Source organism: Lissotriton vulgaris, chromosome 10 (genome assembly GCF_964263255.1).
Source record: "Lissotriton vulgaris chromosome 10, aLisVul1.2, whole genome shotgun sequence".
NCBI classification, from domain to species: Eukaryota; Metazoa; Chordata; class Amphibia; order Caudata; family Salamandridae; genus Lissotriton; species Lissotriton vulgaris.
Window position 1 is genome coordinate 1,079,339,099 of NC_141698.1, and position 19,568 is coordinate 1,079,358,666.

General features: G+C 45.8%; 1 protein-coding gene across 1 annotated transcript in view; it reads right to left on the reverse strand.

Moving 5' to 3' along the window:
* The window catches only part of LOC147689343 (ubiquitin-conjugating enzyme E2 E2-like), a 650,182-nt gene that overhangs the window by 56,669 nt on the left and 573,945 nt on the right, over positions 1-19,568 (reverse strand). The window contains exon 5 of the mRNA XM_086942154.1: positions 7,809-7,956. Within this exon, the coding sequence (XP_086798280.1) occupies positions 7,809-7,956 (148 nt within the window). The remainder of the gene's footprint in view (positions 1-7,808; positions 7,957-19,568) is intronic.

The following is a 19,568-nucleotide window of genomic DNA, read 5'->3' on the forward strand; positions in this document are numbered from 1 at the left end:
GTCCTAAGATGCACCCTGTTTGTTCTGTGCCATAGCTGCTAGGGGGATGAGCTCAGGTTAATTTAATTCATCAGAGGGTTCACCCTGACAAGACTTGTGATTATGACTTGAGGCGAGCAGTCACCCAACCTAAGTAATAATCCAATACCTTAGAACATGAAACGCAAAATTCCTAAGGTGGAGGCATCAGTCCACTGTGATGCCAGCCCTAGCATAGAAACACCTCTGTGACCTACAAGAACGAACATTGGCAAAGCCAATAAGCCTGGTTTGCAGTTTGAGTCCCGACTAAGACGTTGAAAAAGAATGCTGCAGAGAGATATCAAAAAAATACTTTCTGTATAGAGTGAATTTATGAGTTAAAGAATATAATGCGTGATGATTCAGATAAAAGGCAGTCCCTCGTGCAATGTAATGTAAGTACTCCACAGGAGACGGACTGCTACACCAAGTACCCAAAAATATTAAGTGAGAGAGAAATACTCGTGAGAGCAGCCAAAGCCAACTGTAAGTATATTTTAAAATACAGGTCACAGTGGCAAGGCAGATCTAAGAAAGTATAAAGTATTTAATTTCATGTAGCCATGGGAGCCCTGTCTCCTGGTAAGAGCAGACACAGAGATACATCAAGAAAAACACACAGAAACACCTCTGCTTCCCCTAGCCTGCTGAAGTGCACGGAACTATATCAAATTCTGCTTCGATTTTGGTTTTAGGTTTCACCTACTAGAGTGTGTAAGCTGTTGGTTGCAAAAGACCAATTTTGTGCTGACATGATCTTACAGGGGCTTACAGCCTGACCTTGCTTACTAATGGTTGGTTTAACTGTCACACTTAGTTGCATGCTCCTATAAATTATTGCCTTTCCTTGTCCCAGCTCGCCATCTTGTGTTTTTCCTTTCTCTGGAGCATAGTCTCATTTCTAGCTCTCTGATGAGCTGGCTTCTAGCCTCCACTGTTCCCTTTTAGGGAACTCAGTTTTAGGTTTTGCCTAGACAGAGTATGTGCGTTCTCTGCAAACCATGTTGTTTACATATAATGGGCTTGCAGCCCGCCCATAGCTTAAAATTCAGTGTAACTCATTTCCTTCCCCATTTGTGATGGCATGTGGGCCTCATGTCCTCTTCTTGTGACTGGCCCTCACCTGGAGCATGGACCAAATACTTGTCTCCATCCACAACCGCCGTTTTTGGAGCTACTTTTTTCTTTGTGTTCAAGAACTCCACACGAGTTCTTGTGTTTTTAGCCCGACTCCCATATCCCTGTTCACGTACTTTCTTTTCCCTCCCAACTGTCCCTCTTCGATGTTGCTTCTTTTCTCTCCCACCCTGTACTCTATGCCACTAAACTCTAGTCTACGCTGCTGCACTATATGCCAATGCACTCTACTCTGGACCACTGTACTCTCTCTACATCACTCTGCTTGACAACACTGCACTCTATGCCACTCTGCTCCTCTCTTCACCACTCTACTCTAAGCCAGTGCACTCTACTTGACTGCACTCTTCTCTGCGCCACTGCACTCTACTCTACACAACTGCACTCTATGTCAGTTTAATCTACTCTGCACTACACTACTCTATGCTACTGCACACTATCACACTGTAGTCTGCTCTGCAACACTCTATACCACTGCACTCTGCACCACTCTGCTCTACGCCACTGTATTCTACTCTGCACCACTCTACGCTACAGCACGCTACTCTGCATGACTGTGCTCTACATCACTGTACTCTATGCCACTGCACTCTACATCACTGTACTCTATGCCACTGCACTCTATTCTGCACCACTCAAATTCATTGTACTCTATCCCAGTGCATTACACACCATTGTACTCTACTCTGCAGCACTCTATGCCACTGCACTCCACACCATTGCACTCTATGCCACTCTACACCACTCTACTCTATGTCACTGAACAATATACCACCACTCCATGCCACTCTACCCCACTCCACTCAATGTCACTCTGCTCTACACCACACCACTCTACTCTACTTGAAGCCACTCCACTCTACACCACTCCATGCCACTCTAGTCTACCACTTCACTCTACTCAACTCCACCCCACTGCACTCTACTCAATGCCACTGCAATCTACTCCACTTCACCCTACTCTACGCCATGACACTCCACTCCACGTTGCTATACAACTTTGCTAAAAGACATTGGCAAATCCAATAGCTCTTACGTAGGTGAAATCTACTGGCTTTGCCAATGCAAGTTTCTTTTAGCTTAAGCACGGTTTTCCAGCACTCCCCCTTGTGTGCTTCTCCTATATCAAACACCCGCCCTCACACGCACCATTTGCTGTCTCCCTCGTGTTGCAGCTCTCTCCCATGTGCTTTGTCCCCACCTAACTCCCACCGCAGTGCCCTGTGTTGCTTTCTCACTCGTGTTTCTGCCCCCGCCCTGTGTTGCTTTCTCACCTGTGCGTCTGCCCCTGCATTGCCACCTCGTGCGCTGCTTTTCCCCTGTTTCGGCCCTCTCCCTGTTGGCCCCTTTGCTTACTGCTCTCCAGGGCCACCATCATTTTTTTAAAAAAAATAAGTTACTTTTTATATAATTAGTCTTTTTGGGGAGAACCAAACAGTTCCTTTGGCCTTGAACAAAAAGCACTTTTGCGCTTCTTTTACCGCTCTATTTGGATTGGTAAGTTAAAAACATATAGCACCTACGTCATTTTGGAGGCATACGCATGTGTAGTGACTGCTGCGGCTGCGTCATTGTGCGTTTTTTTAAAACTCATTTTCTTTTGGCCATGCTGCACAGCGTCGCCAAAAGGCATTGGTAAAGAAAGCAAAGAAGCCCTAAAGGTGAAACCTATTGGCTTTGCCAAGGCGTGTTTGAAGAAGAAAGGTTCCCCTCATGCCTCACATTTAAAGAGGCCTTTGGAGTTGGATGTGTGCAGCAATGGTCTTCAGACTGTGAGGCGGGCACCCCGCGGATGCATGCATGGCTATAAACCTGGCACGAGAGGTGCACCTACCCTGCCCCTGAAGAGTGCAGACAAACATCACACAATAAGGTGATGCTGTGTAAGAAAGCAAAGCGCCACTCTGCAATAGCCAATCAGGAACGCTTTTGGTTAGTCATGTCCTGGCTGAGAACAGTGGGCAAAGGATGCCCTGCAAAATACTCCTAACTCCTCGCCCCATCAATTCTGATAAGGGATCCGAACGGGGACATTTTTAGGTCTGCCAATAACACTGTTGGCAGTCGTGTACTCGAGTGTGCTTTTAAAAGGGCTTAAGTGAACATAACTGGCTTGTTCAAAATATGAAACATATTTATAGTCGCCAAGAGCCCCTATATGCCATGCAAGACATTAATGAATGGTATTTTAGCCAAGGGAACACACTGTTTCACGAATTGTAGATTTTAACATGTAGCACCGTTCCAGCAGGCAGGGGGCTTTTGGCTACAAGCCACGAGATAATGCAGGGTCAATCACCAGTTAGGTATAATGTGAAAGATAAAAGGCAAGAAAGAACATCTACTTATGGTAAAATGTATGGCTGTCCTCTGAGTCCCCTCTGGCATGATGGGCCCTATGCACACGATTCGTTTTTAATTTGATATATGGGGGTTCTTGCAAGAAAAAGTAACAATACTTTTGGAATATTTTTAAAATTCCCTCCTTCACCCAGAGATTAAACATTAAATTCTTGGCTTGCTCGCTTTGTTTTCCAGCACATATATTTATTGTGGTAAAAGAAAAAACACCAAAGCAAACCAGTTTAGTTTTATCTATGTTTGTTACAGGGAGATCTCGCAAGCGCAGGGAATCTCTTCATATTGCTGACAGTGTTTAACATTTTATGTAATAAATGCGAGCACATCTGTTTTTATTATTATTTTGGAGCGCCTCGATGACATTTTTTGACATGGGGCGCTATGAAAGTTTAGACCAGTGTACAGGAGTACGTGCAGGGAGCTGCAGCTCGGCCCCGTGCTTCTCACGACAGAGGCACCCTTGGTGAAAGGTGTGAGTGGCGCGTGTCTGTTTCACACCCACAGTAGCAATGCACACACCATTACAGGGTTATTTAAAGACAGGGGCACTCTTTTCCAAGCTCTGAAAGATCTCAACATCCTTCTAAAGTGAAAGTGTCCTACCAGGGAAGGATGTATGCAGCCTGGCTGCGGCTCTGTTTGTTTTCACAGCGATAAGAAACAACTGAAGGCACACGAAACAGAAATTAAATCAACAATGGGAACAAATAGCTGCAAGATGGAGCCCTGCATTATGTAGGGCGGCCCTGTCAATCAGGCCTACAGAAATCAGTGCTTCTGCGGGTAGATGGATGGCTTAGTGGGTTAAAGTGCTCTCTGGAATTGCAGTGAGGCTGACTCAACATTTCAGCTTTCTGAGGTGGCTAAAGGAAGCACTTCTGGGAAAAAAATGAGACGGAGTAGCAAATGATGGGTGAAACTGAAGTAAGTAGGCAGGAAAGCAGGGATGGTAGGGTAACATTCTCACTACACTTCCTTTGTTGAGGGGTGGTGTAGGAAATGCTCTACCTAAGCAGGAAAGGGGGAATTCTGACTCTGCTCCGTTGGGAGTGGGGATGGTCGTCTCTAAGACATTTCCCCTGCTGTAGCGCGTCAACTGTACCCACAGTAACCTGCTAGGCCACTGTTCCACAGTGCTTAATTTGTGCTGGAGTTTGTCGGTGTTCGGCACTGGCAATTATTTCTAAACTCTGGCAAATATTTATGAGTCCACAATATTGTGGACCTGTGTGCCTTTTGTTCTGTTATTTTTTCTTTTAGCAGAGTTAATCAATGGAACATTTAACTATTTAAGACAATCTTAAGAAAGGATACCTGCCACACAGGTAGTCCTGGCACTGGCATTCAGCAGCAGTGACCGGAGCAGTGGGTGTTACCAGCTGCAGCAGGCTCCTGCGAAATACCTTCGCAATTTGGGGGCTGATTTCGAGGTTGGCACATGGACAATCCGCGACAAGCGTGATGGGTATCCTGTCCGCTGTATTACACGTGTCGCAGGATATACTGGACTTGTGGTAAGGCAGATAGGATATCGTACACATTTGTGACAGAGTAACCCATCCACCAAACTGTAAATCTGGCCCTTTGTTTTTGGAAAATTAAGCACTGGTTCTACCACTCCATTTAAGATGACTGGCAGTGCAGAGAATCTACGCTTCTTACTCTGAGCACTGGCAGCACAGAGGCTTTACAGCTCTTACCACGACAGGTGGCAGAACAGGGAATCTACGTCTCTTACTCTAGGCACTGGCAGCACAGAGACTCTACAGCTCTTACAGCGACCGCTGGCAGTACAGAGGATCTACGCCTCTTACTCTGAGCACTGGCAGCACAGAGACTCTACAGCTCTTACCGCGACCACTGGAAGAACAGAGAATCTACGCCTCTTACTCTGAGCACTGGCAGCACAGAGACTCTACAGCTCTTACCGCGACCACTGGAAGAACAGAGAATCTACGCCTCTTACTCTGAGCACTGGCAGCACAGAGGCTCTACAGCTCTTACCGCGACCACTGAAAGAACAGAGAATCTACGCCTCTTACTCTGAGCACTGGCAGCACAGAGGCTCTACAGCTCTTACCGCGACCACTGAAAGAACAGAGAATCTACGCCTCTTACTCTGAGCACTGGCAGCACAGAGACTCTACAGCTGTTACCACGACCGGTGGCAGAACAGGGAATCTACGCCTCTTACTCTAGGCACTGGCAGCACAGAGACTCTACAGCTCTTTCCACGACCGCTGGCAGTACAGAGAATCTACGCCTCTTACTCTGAGCACTGGCAGCACAGAGACTCTACAGCTCCTACCGTGATCACTGGCAGAACACAAAGTCTGTGCTTCTTACCTAGACCACTGGCAGGGCACAATGTGTACACTTCTTAAAGCGACCACTGCCAATACACAGCCTCGATACCTCAGGTGCCAAAAACTGGCAGTACACACTAAGTGTACACCTTTTGTCTCAACTACTGACACAACAGTCAGACATTGGCAGACCGCGTCCAGACCATGGCAGGACACAGAATCTACAAATGGCACCCCAAAAATTGGCAGGACACACTACGTACCCTTCATGCCTCAGCCTCTGGTACAACAATAGCATATTTGCCCTTACTTCTGACTGCTGACAGAATCTACGCCTCTTACCCTTGGCACTGGCAGTACACAGAATCTATGCCTCGTACCCTGACCACTGCCTGGAGACGGTATCTACACCTCACCCAACAAATGGCAGTAGACGGAATCTACTACTCTTACCCCGACCACTGGCAGTACAAAGAATCTACACCTCTTACCCCGACCACTGGCAGTACAGAGAATCTACACCTCTTACCCCGACCACTGGCAGTACAGAGAATCTACACCCTCTTCAATCAATCAATCAGGGGTTTGTAAGCGCACTACGCACCCGTGAGAGTCTCAAGGCACGCAGTGGGAGTCAGTAGTTCCGTTCAGCCAAAGAGCCAGGTCTTTTGAGCCTTCCTGAAGGTGTTCAGGGAGGGGATGCGACTGATGTCGATCCGAAACTTGTTTCAGGTCTTGGCCGCGATGTAGGAGAAGGCTCTTTCCCCTGTTTTGACTCTGCGGATGCGTGGGGTTTCGGCAGGTTGGCGGATCGCAGGTTACTTTTGGGTGAGTGGAAGGTAATTCTGTCGTTGAGGTATAGGGGTCCGATGTTGTGTAGGCATTTGTAGGCGTGGGTGAATATCTTGAAAGTGATTCTCTTCTTGACGGGGAGCTAGTGGAGAGTCCGTAGGTGTTGGCTGATGTGTTCAGGTCTAGGAATACCAAGGACAAGTCTGGCAGCGGTGTTCTGTATCTTCTGGAGCTTGCGGAGTCGAGAATTGTTTATGCCGTTGTAACAGGAGTTTCCGTAGTCCAGTCTGCTGGTGATCAGTGCATGGGTGACTGTCTTCCTTGACTCAGGTGGGGGGGGAGGAGGGGGGAACCATTTGAAAGTCTTACAGAGGATGCAGAGGGTGTTGAAGCAGCTGGAGGTGACGGCGTTGACCTGTCGGTTCATGGAGAGGGAAGAGTCGAGTACGATGCCCCGGTTTGTGGCATAGTCTGTGGGGGTCCGGGGGCTGCCGATGGCGGTGGGCCACCAGGTGTTGTTTCCTACCGATGGGGTGGTTCAGAGGACGAGGACTTCTTACTCTGACCACTGGCAGTAAACAGAATCTACGCCTCTTAACCCGACCACTGGCAGTCCACAGTCCACAGCTCATGTCCAGCCACTAACTGTACTGACTCTATGCCTCTAGTCCCGACTACTGGTAGTACAGAGAGTTTCCATATTGTATCCTAACCACTGGCAGTACACATAGTCTATGCCTCAAGCCCTACCACTAGCAGTAGAGAAAATATACATCATACCCGACCGGTAGCAGTGCCAAGACTCCATTCCTTGTGCCCTGACCACTAGCAGTACTCCAAGAACATTCCTGGCACCCTGACTGCTAGTGGTACAGAATATACCTTGTATCTGACCACTAACAGTACACAGGGTCCACTCCTCTTGCCCTGACTATTAGCTCTATACAGAATCTATGCCTTGTGCCCGACCATTAGCAGTACCCAACTCCCACTCATCGTGGCCTGACTACTAGCAGTACCCAGGCTTTCCCTATGCCCTGACCTCTGGCAGTATAAAGAGTCTATGCCTCATACCTGACTACTAGCAGCATTCAGAGCCTATGCCTCAGGCCGGACCACCAGCAGTACAGGGTCTATGCCTTACGTCACACAGCGCACGCCTTGCGGTGCCCTGTTCATCCAGCGGCTCACCTGGGTTGCAGTCTGTGAGCAGCGAGCAGATGGACAGCAGCACCTTGGAGATGGTCAGGGCCGGGCTCCAGTTGTCCTTCAGGATGTCCAGGCAGATCACCCCCTGGCTGTTGATGTTACAGTGGTAGATCCGCGTCCGGAACGTGACCTGTGGGTAGAAGAGAAAGTGTCACTGACTTCAAAGCTTTAAAATGAGCAGGACACAGACTGGCAGCTATTAAGGCCAGGCCCCGGCAGGCAATAGAAAATGGCAGGCAATGCTAGAAAACGTAATAATAATAAAAAAACGAATATTAAGATCCTATTGAGAAATAAAGTCAACTAAAAATACTTGTGCCGCACAGTGAAAAAATCTTTCCCCAGACGACAAAAAATCTGGTTAAAAAATCCCATAAGATACATTTTAATAACGTGCAACATAGTACACACGACATATAACTTAATATAGTTGTTTAATCTCCAGACTAAGTAAGCGATAAAGAGTACCAACATGCCTTTATCTGATGAATTATACATTTGCAACATGATAGAATGTATTTTGAACTTAAAACATAAAAGTGGTTAAATGGACCTCTTGCAGATCTATGACCTGAGCAATGATAGGGGTACCATGCTCAACTTGCACAGCACCCTTGAATTTTCTATAAAAGCGGTAAATAGCTGACATTGTCAAGAGTATTCGCGTTATCTGTTACTCGGAAAGTGTAGATTGAATCCCTTCACAATTCCAGGAGAAAGGGAGACTGCTGCAGCACATAAAGTACAGTGCCCAGCCTTCCTGAAGTACACAGATACTAAAGTTTGTTAATCCACTACTAGGAATAACAATGCATCATCTGCACATAATTTTATTTAGAAAATGTTATTTGGAAGACATGTTATACATGCATCACTTGCTAGTGATGCGGTCTTCACGCGTTTTCTTATTATCACCAATTGTTCTATACCTAATACGAAAGGGAGTGGTTATATATACGATACCCTTCCATTACAACCAGCTGCACATTACTGAATACGAGTGCCCCTGAGCAACAATACAGTGTGGCTGGTAACTAAGTGAACTAGGAGGGAAAGTGCGTATGTTCTAATGTACAAATGAAAAATTTCCAGTTCACCCGATCAAATGCCTTTTCTGCATCCAGGTAATAATGGTCACTCCCAAGAAGGACCTTTATGAGCCAGAGTCTATGGACTGTCTCCATGTGTGTAACGTTCTGACAAATGCCGACTCAACAACGGATGGGCCACAATACTCAAGATCAGGCCTCCCCCATTGGCCTAAACCTTCGAGGGGCATTTTAATAAATATATTTCATCTCATTTTCCCGCTCTGGGAACAAGCAAGTATTGGAAGCATCATTAAACAAGGATTTAAGGAGAGGGGAACAGTGATGTGCTAGGTTACTGAGAACTTTGTGTTTCTATCAAGAGGGTCTTGATCAAGGCACAAGTTGGCGGTACACGCAGGCACATGGCGTCCACCCACTATTTTCACAGGGTGAATGCCACCCCCCTGCCAAGAAGTTGGGCCACACAGAAATATGCTGAATTGCCCTGGTGAAAAAGACACCGGGACACGCTCAGCAGCGCAGGGAAATTTGCCTGCTTTCAATTCCTAGCAGCACGTGCAGGCGGGGAGGGAGCTTTTTTTTCTCCTCCAGCTGGGCCGAAGATAATGGCCCATCAGGCCTCCTTTTGTTTGAATATCCTGACTTTAGGTGGCCTGGAACCGCATACTTAAATGTAAATGCCACGGAGGTGAAACAAAGGCACACAGCTTGTTATCTCTTCACAGGTACTTAAGAGAGGCATGCTTTTGCCTTTGCTCAGTCCCCAAGAGATGCATGCACTGTAAGAATGTCAGATGTGTTGTTCTGTCCCAGTATTTACACAAATAACAATTTCAGTAGCATTATTTTATTTCTTTTATAGCGCTACCCAGCCCAAGGCAGGGTGTCAGAGCTCTTTATGTAACATACTCATTATACATTGACAATAAATCATGTACATGTGTAAATCAATGTCCAAGATGAGTTACATGAGACAGGGTTACAAGGTGTAGGAGTCACATGTCCTTCATAGCTTACTGTGCTATATTACAAGTACATTATGAACTGCAGGAAACCAAAGGATGTCTGTGTTAAAAGCAGTAACCCACTTTACTACCTATATAAAATAAAATTCTGTCATCTGCATGTTACATGATGTACTTTGCAGGAGACACATTAACCGTATACTACTTTGATTCAAAACACAGATCTCTCCAACAAATGCGTTAAACTCCAGTTATCGCTCCATTATTACTATTCCCTAAGATTTACTGGACACCTTCACAGTAGATGCCTTAACCCAATCAAATATTTTAAAATGTAGACTTTGCAACCATTTAAGCATAACAGATCTACTTCTCCATGTTCCCACTTTCTTTGTGGCATTGCTTAAAAAATCAAATCTATTAGTTGAGCCCAAGATCTTGCATCGGGATTGCAACACTTTTTTGGCACAACCCCAAAGTCAAATCTGATTTGTTAGATCTCAAGATGCAATTAAATATACTCATGATATACCAGATAATCATATGTGTGAGGTCGCCTTTAAGGTAAAGAGATTTTTTTTAATGTATTATTCTTTGGAGTTTTGAAGTCCTCTCCTTTGCGCCAACATGTCATCTTTCAGACACCTTACAGTGCATCGCGATCCTGGAGTGCAAAAAATGTAGTTGCTGTATATTCCCTGGGAGCTCCGTTGCCTGACTAGACTTTCCAAAGAAGCATTTGCAATGCAATAGGTCTTGCATTTATGCAAGTTTAAGCTATTGGCATTGTAGATGACAATGCATTTTATTTATGTTTTAAAAACCAAAACATAAGTAGAAGGCATTGTCATTTACAATGCCACTAGCTCAAACTAGCATCAATGCGAGACCTATTGCATTGCAAATGCTTGTTTCTTATGCTGCAAGAAATTACACACTCTCTCTCTTCACTCCCCTTTTACTTCTCACTCATTTCTAGACAACGGATGGGTCTGTACCACAGCAGAAACTTCTCTTCATGCACTCATCTCCTCCAGTAAAATTGCAATTGTATTTATATAGCGGTTACTACCCCTGATGAGGAGTTGAAGCGCTTTTCAGCGAATAGTACACTAATACAGAACCCCAAAGGATTAATGGTGGATTAGTACAGGGACATACGAGTACAGGATTAGTATAGGGAGGTATGAGTTAATTTGAGCGACAAACATGTGAGTCTGTTAGTTGGATTGAATAGTTTAGACCTATCCTCAAAGTTCTCCTTTTACCCCCCCCCCCCAAAGTTTGTTGTTTGGGGTGCTGTGGTGCACCACGCAGTCACGTCACAGGCTGCTGCGGAGACAAAGGAACCAGACTCAGAAATACTGACACCTTTTGTTTACAACACTTTTAAGAGTATATAAAGCGCCATGCAAAAAAAATGCAAACGTTTTATCCTTGCTCGACCCAATTAACAAAGACCTGGCAATGAGCATCGTTCATGAGTTTTGTGCAAAGACTACTCATTTACACTATAGTACACATTTACCACATAAGCACAGGTGCACCACACATCAATTTCAATACAACTAGAGCAATTATATAGCCTGTATCCGATACTGATGTTCTTCCAAAAAGTTTTTTTCTTTCAATTTCAGTAGTTTTAAAACGAAGTCATATACATGATTTTTCACACTGATACAGCCGACGCGTTTCATCCTTATACAGGACTTCTTCAGGGCACTGAGAAACTATATGGATCAATCTCATCAAGAAGGAAGCCAGTGAGTAACAGGATCCGTAGCCTATAAGACGTTCCCCATCAGGTTATTCAATATAAAATATGTACACCGACTTCATCATAACCATGAAGAGGTAAGAGGATCTGCTAATCCAAGAGAACGGGTAGGTCCAATGCTAAGACGCAGATTACCAAAATGATGTATAAAACGGGGTCACATCCAAAATGGTAGATATTACAATTAAATATTAGCCAAGAGTATAGGTTCCTTGTTGTCAAAGGAATCTGCCAAGAGTATAACGACGTGCCCACGGATTGGGCAAGCATCAACGCAAGGCTGTTATAAGCCTAAATAATGTTGACCAATGGAGTTTACATAAAGCATTGTGTCGGCTGCATCAGTGTGAAAAAAGACTATCAGGTGCTGTTGATCAGAGGGTTCCACTGTCAGGCTTCTTGGTTCAACCATCGTACACATTACATATGTTCACAATCACGTTTTCTTTTTCTCTAAGCCAGCTTCAACTTAAATGTATTCAATATTATTTACACCCAATTATGTCAGAAGCTACCATCGACAGCCATCCACAGTCTGGATTCTCTTCTAAGAAAACTCAATAAATAAACTCCATTCAATAATAATACATTTCTGACTTTATGTCCATAGAAGAGATAAGATTCAATTTGAAAGAGTTAAATCTATTTCTCTGTTAGCCTTTGTATACCACGACGAGATATCTGAGGTCTCAAAAATATATTGGACTCAATAATTGGCATTGTGTTTTCAGAACCACCAGTGTACCACTGACGGTAACAATCACAATGTGCCAGAAATCACCACTGTGACGGGGGAACATTATGCCAGGGCCGGGCACCTATGGGCAATGGAAGCCCACAATTAGCCAAGATTTTACCTGTATAGGCAGTGGGTATTATGCTGATGTGCAAACACTCACTCACAAAGCATTTTTAATACTTACTTTCACCTGTCGAGCAGTGCTTGGAGGGTAAAATAATAAGTTCCAGGGCCCTCATCAGTAGGCTATTGTAGCTTGCACCACCCATTGCCGCAGTCAGCACCTCCAATGACACTACCGAACCAACTACTAACCATCACACTCATAAAAGTGTGACAATATACACTATTCCAGACCCCCAAAGCTATAAGAATGGCTTTGGTGGCAGCTATTAATCATTTTTTTATGTATATTGAATTAACCCTTTCCCTGCTGCCGTCGGCCAATGGCCGACGGCAGCACTACCTCCCCAGTGCTGCCGTCGGCCATTGGCCGACGGCATTCCACCCGCGCACGAAAACGCCTGCACCGCGGCGGAATTACCGCCGCGGTTAACGGGTTAATAAACAAATGTTGTACTTGTTTCTAAATTAGACAAACAGCACCACCATGTGGCAGACTGTCATAAGTGCTGGTGTTGACAATAAAGTGCCAGTGCCGAACACTGGAAACCACCGGCTCAAATTAAACACTGCTCCCGAGTTCCTTCTTTGCATCTTGCAGGATCGAGCAGAGGGAAGCCGCCTGGGGTAGGTCCTAACTAAGCAAGAGAGCATCTGGCGGAAGTGGGAATTGAGGGGCCCTCAGGCAGTTATGGGCACTCTGGAAGTAGGATTTAGAGAGAAAGATTATGGGGCATACTTCCCATCAAAAGGGTACCTCCTCTTCTGCCAGCAGCTTCTCCTTCAGCAGAGAGATTCCATTTTTAGGGTCGAGCCTGTGAGAGCATGCGCTAGTGTATGCTTTTCGCTGGCAAGACACTGTTGTTTACAAAAAGGGCTTGGATTCCACCCATCAATTGACATTTGTGCGCTTCAGCGTCACTCTTCATTTCAGCGTCCCTAATTGGCCAGTCCAGTCGCAACATCACTGCCGATGCTTGAAGTGGAGCAGGGACCAAGCACAGTTGAATCCACGTTATCAGTGCCCATCAGCCGCTCCCAACGTGATTGAGGTACAACTTCATCCCTCCTCCCACTCCCTGCTGCTCCCTATATAGCGCTTTTGTTACTGTTTCATCACGCAGCGCACCACTGCGACTCCTTTCAGTGTAAGGGGCAACCCAGAAGTCACTTTCACGATTCAGCCGCCCATGGGGTCTCACTGCAGCCGTGCTTAATTTAGGCATGAAGTAATGGCTGCTGACAGCGTCACGGCTTCGAGGCGCTGCACTCTTACACCCACACGTTCACTAAACGCCCCAAGCTGTAGGGTCGACATAAGGAGCAGTGACTTCTGCTAAGGCCAGTCCCAAATGAGAGCCGAGACACTCTTTTATTAACATCTTATTTTCTGAATGTGTTTTTAGCGCATAAATCCTGAATGTGTGAGTACACCTTTGCACGAAAACGAAAGCGTGAAATGCACTTTTAAATAAGCACCGGTTATGCCTATGTATGCGCCTTTATGACACGTTTATAATAGTGATTATTCACACAGTACAGATTGCCTCTTGAAACTTCAGCATTAAGTGTTGTTAATATAGGTGGCACCAGTGTTCTCGACCTTGGAAGGATTGCAGGCTGAGGTGGCCTTGTCTGGATGAAACATCTGGCCTCCTGCTTAAGGAAATCTGCGCTTTGAGAGCTCAGCCCACTGAGCTACTTTATTAACCTGTAATCCAGCTTGTTTTTAGCTGCAGTGCTTGTATCTTTCTTTTAACATCCTTCACTTCTTTGATTTTTTTCCGCACCCCAGTGCCTCACTGTGGCTTTCCCTCTGCCCGCCAAAGGTTGTTTCTCCTCTGATGGGTGGAACCATTGACTCATTCATGGCCTTATAAGGGTGGTTATTAAAGAGTAATACGTCAGCAGGACAGCATGGGTTGAAATAGGTTTCCACACTTTGATGCACGTGAGCAGACATCCGTGTGTCTGTATCTCTATTTGTCGGTGTCTCTGAGTATTGATAGACCACGTTAAATGTTTAAAAAAAAGTTCTCCGTTGTGCATAAGTGCCCCCACCTCACCCATCATGGTGATATTTTTATGAGCTAAGATTTGACGGACAGTTATGTAATGAATGTGCATTTTAATCCGTTCATTGTGCCACGCAGCCGCTCATTCTAAAGCACAGTTTGTCCCCCGTCGCGCTCCGTAGTTTGCAGAAGTTATTGTGACAGACTGTGTGCTTAGTAGCACAAGAATGAGACCCGGCCGGACTCTTACAGGCATAAAAGCACCGAGGCGAGAAGCATTCCCCTCTTGCTGGAGCTATAACAACAGTTGTGGCGCGTGCAGGGCTCTACTCTGGGGAGTTTTTAGGTCTCGCACCTGGCGACGCAGCGCGAAGTGCTGTCGCCTGCAAGACCTATAGTTGTCGGCTATGCTTTCAAGGGCTTAAAGGGAGACCGGAGATGGGCACGCGCACGCTGCAGCCCGGATCGGAACGCGCGCATTCACCACGTCCAGTTACGCACTGAGCCCATCTCCTTTCTCGCTACTGCCAGCATGCACATGGTGCGTGACAACGGCGAGGCGGACAGCGCCTCACGCTTTCACTATTACACACGCCGCTGTACTACAACTGCACGCTGACAACTCCCGAACCCAACAACACACGGTCTCTGACAACAGTGAAGAGGACAGCGCTTAACGCTTTCGCTATCACACTGCCAGCAGCCCCTCACCGGGCTGCTGTGCCTAGACTCCGTTCCTCTCTTCTCCGCGGCCTGCGCGGGGTTCCCATGCGACGCCCTGCAAAACAGACCCCGCCTCTCCACTTCACCCGGGCCCCATCCTGGGACCCGGGATTTCGATCGCTACTGGGGGGCTCTCCCTTCCTCATGGGAGCCCCGCACCAACGAGCCACACCGGCCTCTTCCGGCCGCCTCACAGGCCCCCCAATGTCACGGGCAAAGATGCCTGATTTACTGGTTTTACTTTCCCAGCCACCCTTACGTACTGCCCCAAACCTCCTTCCACGAGACGCACCCTGCACCCAGTACTCTCTCAGCATTCCGTTGTATCCCGCTTTTCTCCCCAGTTCGCCTGAAAGCACCCCTACACACGGCCTCTGTCTGTCAGACCTTGTCTTGCTTAGAGGATGAAAATATGAAACACCCTCATTGTGTCTGTTAAATGGACAAGAAAGACCCCCAAAAATATGAATGACTTGTTGAAAGTGCCCTAAAACTCGGTTCAACAGAACCACACCAGGGCACTCAATCTAGGACAGCCTGAGACAGCTATTCGTTTGCTTGGCCACCTGCATGGTAATTTGTTGCACAAACTACATGACCACAGAAGCTCATTAGCATCTCTTATGCACAAGTATAGCATCACGCATGCCATTTAACAAACCCAGGATTCCATATATGGCGCTCCCAGCCTGGGCCTGCACTCCCTCCCCTTCACACATGGATGGCGGCCCGTGCTAGCAGCCCCCGTCCGCCCAGGAAGAATGTGACGGAAGTGTGGGTGTGTTGATGGCACCGGATGGGTGTGGGTCACTTCCCAGTCCTGAAGCCGCCTCGAGCGGCCACTCTGAGACTGTATCCTCCATTTTGCGCCAGAAGTAGAGGCGGCACGCGGATTACTAACAGGCCAGAGGGTGTGAATGGGTAATCCGGCGACGGCGGGAAGAAATGGGTTTTTCAAGATCCGCCACTGTATGTAAAGGTTTGGGAATTCTTACTTATTCAACAATGCACCTACAAAGGGGGTGGTTTTCCAGTCCTGGGTTGTAGGCAGAAAAATATGCTTGTTTGTATTTGTTCACCCCCTCTGTGTTTTCCCGTTGTTCTCTTGTAATTTAAAACAAATTGTAATATATGTTTCCTTCCCTGGACATGCCAGCCCACACCTCTCTGTCATGGCATCCCCTAACAGTGTTGTTTATGAGTTTTTTTGTCTGCAGAGCTGCAGACAGAAAACACCCATAAACAAATAGCTAATGTTTTAGTGGTACCCAAATCTCCTGCCACGGGGGCCGAGGGCCAGTCCTCGACACGTTAGCTGCTTACATGGGGGGTTCACTGCTCCTCAGGCACATACACATATTCGTTCTTATAGATCAAGTTAGTTCTGTGGTGCCTTTGCTGTATTTAGGAGTACTGTGCTGCTCTTTTAAGATAAACAAACATTTGCAAGGCAATAGGTCTCGCATTTGCAAGAGTTTAATCTATTGGCATTGTAATTGGCAATGCATTTTATTTACGTTTTAAAAACCAACACATAAATAAAAGGCAGTGCCATTTACAATGCCAATGGCTCAACTCTAAGTAAGTAAGAGTAAGTGCGAGACCTATTGCATTGCAAATGCTTGTCTTATTTTTCTTTTGGAATGGGCTGGTCAGGTCCAGTTTAATTAAAACTCAGAAATATGCCGCCTACATGCAGTATGTTTTGTCAAAGAGTGCTGGAGGTGATGGTCTGTCTATGTAAGCATTGGCAAAGCCAATAGGTCTCACCTATATAAGATCTATATGCTTTGTTTATATTTTTTATTCATGCTGGAATAGCAGCGTGGCCTCTCTGCAATATGGCTGGAAGTAAAAAAAACAACAACAAAAAAACTGCGTTATACCGCTTTCATTTTCTTTATTTTTAGACCTGATGCACAGCTGTGAAAGAGGGTTAAAAAACATTGACAAAGCCACCAGATATATTTTCTTGACATTGCCAATGCTTTATTTATTTTGTTCACTTTCTAGACAGGCTAGCTAACAAAAATTGTCTCCTGACCCCCAGTTTCGGAAACGCTGTCCTGTGCAAATAAAAATGTGGCCTAAAAAGTGACTTTGAATCCTGTGTGAGACACGGCCTGCCAGGTGATCAGTACTTGGGAGACTCGATCTGTGCTATACACCAATTACCACAAAGAACAAACATGCTCAGCTAAAATCGAACCAGAGCTATTGACTTTGACAACGCTTGTTAGCACTGACTTTTATCCATATATATAAAAAAACGAATGTGTGTCTGTCTGTTTGTCCTTTATGCATTACTACACTATTCATCCGATCGGCATGAAACTTTGGGAAGTTGTTGAGTACACTCCCGCGAAGGTTTGTGGCAAAAAAAAAAAAAATTGGTTAAAAGTTGTTGAGTACACTCTCCCGAAGGTTTCTGGCAAAAAAAAAAAAAAAAGAATAGAAAAATTTGTTAAATATCGGCCCCCGGCCCCCCAGGGCGCTCATAATCTTTCCAATACTGAACGTTTACAGTTTCCGGTGCGACTCGCTTTTGCAATGACCATCAACAAAGCACAAGGACAATCACTGCAAGTGTGTGGACTAGATTTGGAGAATCCGTGCTTCTCACATGGACAACTGTATGTGGCCAGCTCACGCGTCGGGAAACCTTCTGATTTATTCGTGTACGCACCAGACGGAAAACCAAAAAATACAGTGTATCCAAAAGCCCTCGAATAAATAAACAGAATTAAAACAACACTTTAAAATGTTTTCCATATTAAAATGAATAAGTTTAAAAAAAAATGACAATGTAAATTGAATGTTATCATAACAAGTTTCCTTAAATTTCCTTTCTTCTGATATCGCAGCAACGCGCGACGGGTAAGCTAGTTCAATATAAGATGAAAGTCTTTGTATACTGAAACTATGTCATTTGAAAAGTGTTGAAAATACCAAACAGCGAATTAAACATTACTAAGATGTATGACAGTGGAGTGTCCTCAGCCTCCCAGTCACTCCTGCTCTCCCCTTCACACCACTTTCTCCTGCAGACTCTCTCTGCATTAGTCGCTTAAACTTACTCCCTTTACCCCAACTCTCTCTTTCTCAAGTCCCTCCATCTCCAACCTCATCCATATGTTTAGGTTTTCGCTTTCTGCACGCACTTACTTTCTTTCGTCTCCTCTACGTTCTCCTCCAGCCCTGCCAAGTATCACGCATCTGGGGTCATCATGACGCATGTTATGCTAGTGTCTGCCACACTGCATTAAAAAGCTGAGTCACCTAAACACTATTATGCCACCTGGCTTTGCAGCTCCTTTCAGAGCTGTGGGAGTTTGACCCTGCAATGTGTAGGGGATGTGAGTGGCTGCTAAGGATACCACATCCTAGCCTATCCCGGCTTGTTTGCTTTGTCTGGTGGACAGTCACTAAATGCAGAGTAACAGAGGAAAGAGGAGGCCTCTGGCCCCATCTTCACACGGCATCCTTATGCAGGCCAAAAACGAGTTTAGAATTTCTCACAAGAACATTTCATAGAAGCACAAATAAAATACAGAGCAGACGTGTCACTATCGATTGCACGGTCCAGTTTGTGGAATGGTGCATTACATTTTTATTGCACTTGCATGTATAACCAACAGCTTAAGGTTGGGAAAAGTACATGGTTCATGATGCACTCAAAGGGGGCAGATCCTCAAGGAAGGGACGAAATTGACTCCATTTTTTGTAGAAACAACATTCCGACTATTCTGGATCGAGGGGGATCGGAGTGGTCAGATCAAAGTACCCTCACATACCTGGTAGGGTGTCATGCTTTATCATAGGGCGCCTATGCAAGCCTGTATTTTTTTTCCCCACTTCTATACAGTGCGGGGCGCCAACCTAGTCCCCAAGTTCCAAAGGCGGAAGCTCTAGCTGTTAGGACACATATCCCAGAGAGGGACTTCCTTTGAAATGACTTACATGCTCACCAAAAGGGAGGGAAAATCAGAGAGCAGGCAAAGAGGAAGGATATTTGGAGACAGGAAACGGAAGTAGTGAACAAAAGAGAAGACCCAATGAAACACAAGAAGCACGTGAGGTGTGGGAGGCCCGAAGACCAGGCCGCACTCCACATGGCTGGTTCGGTGAGGACGCTTGCGGCAGGTAACTGGACAGATTATTAAAAACTTTGCTGGTCACTAAGAGCCCTTCAGCAATTGTAATTCACTTCCTGTCCCAGAAGACACTGCAACTCCAGTCAAGGAAAATGCATTTGTGTTCCTGCTGCCCTGCCCAGACACGTATTGCTACGCCACCAGTGCTTAATTTGAGCTGGTGGTTTCCGGTGCTCGGCACTGGCACTTAGTTG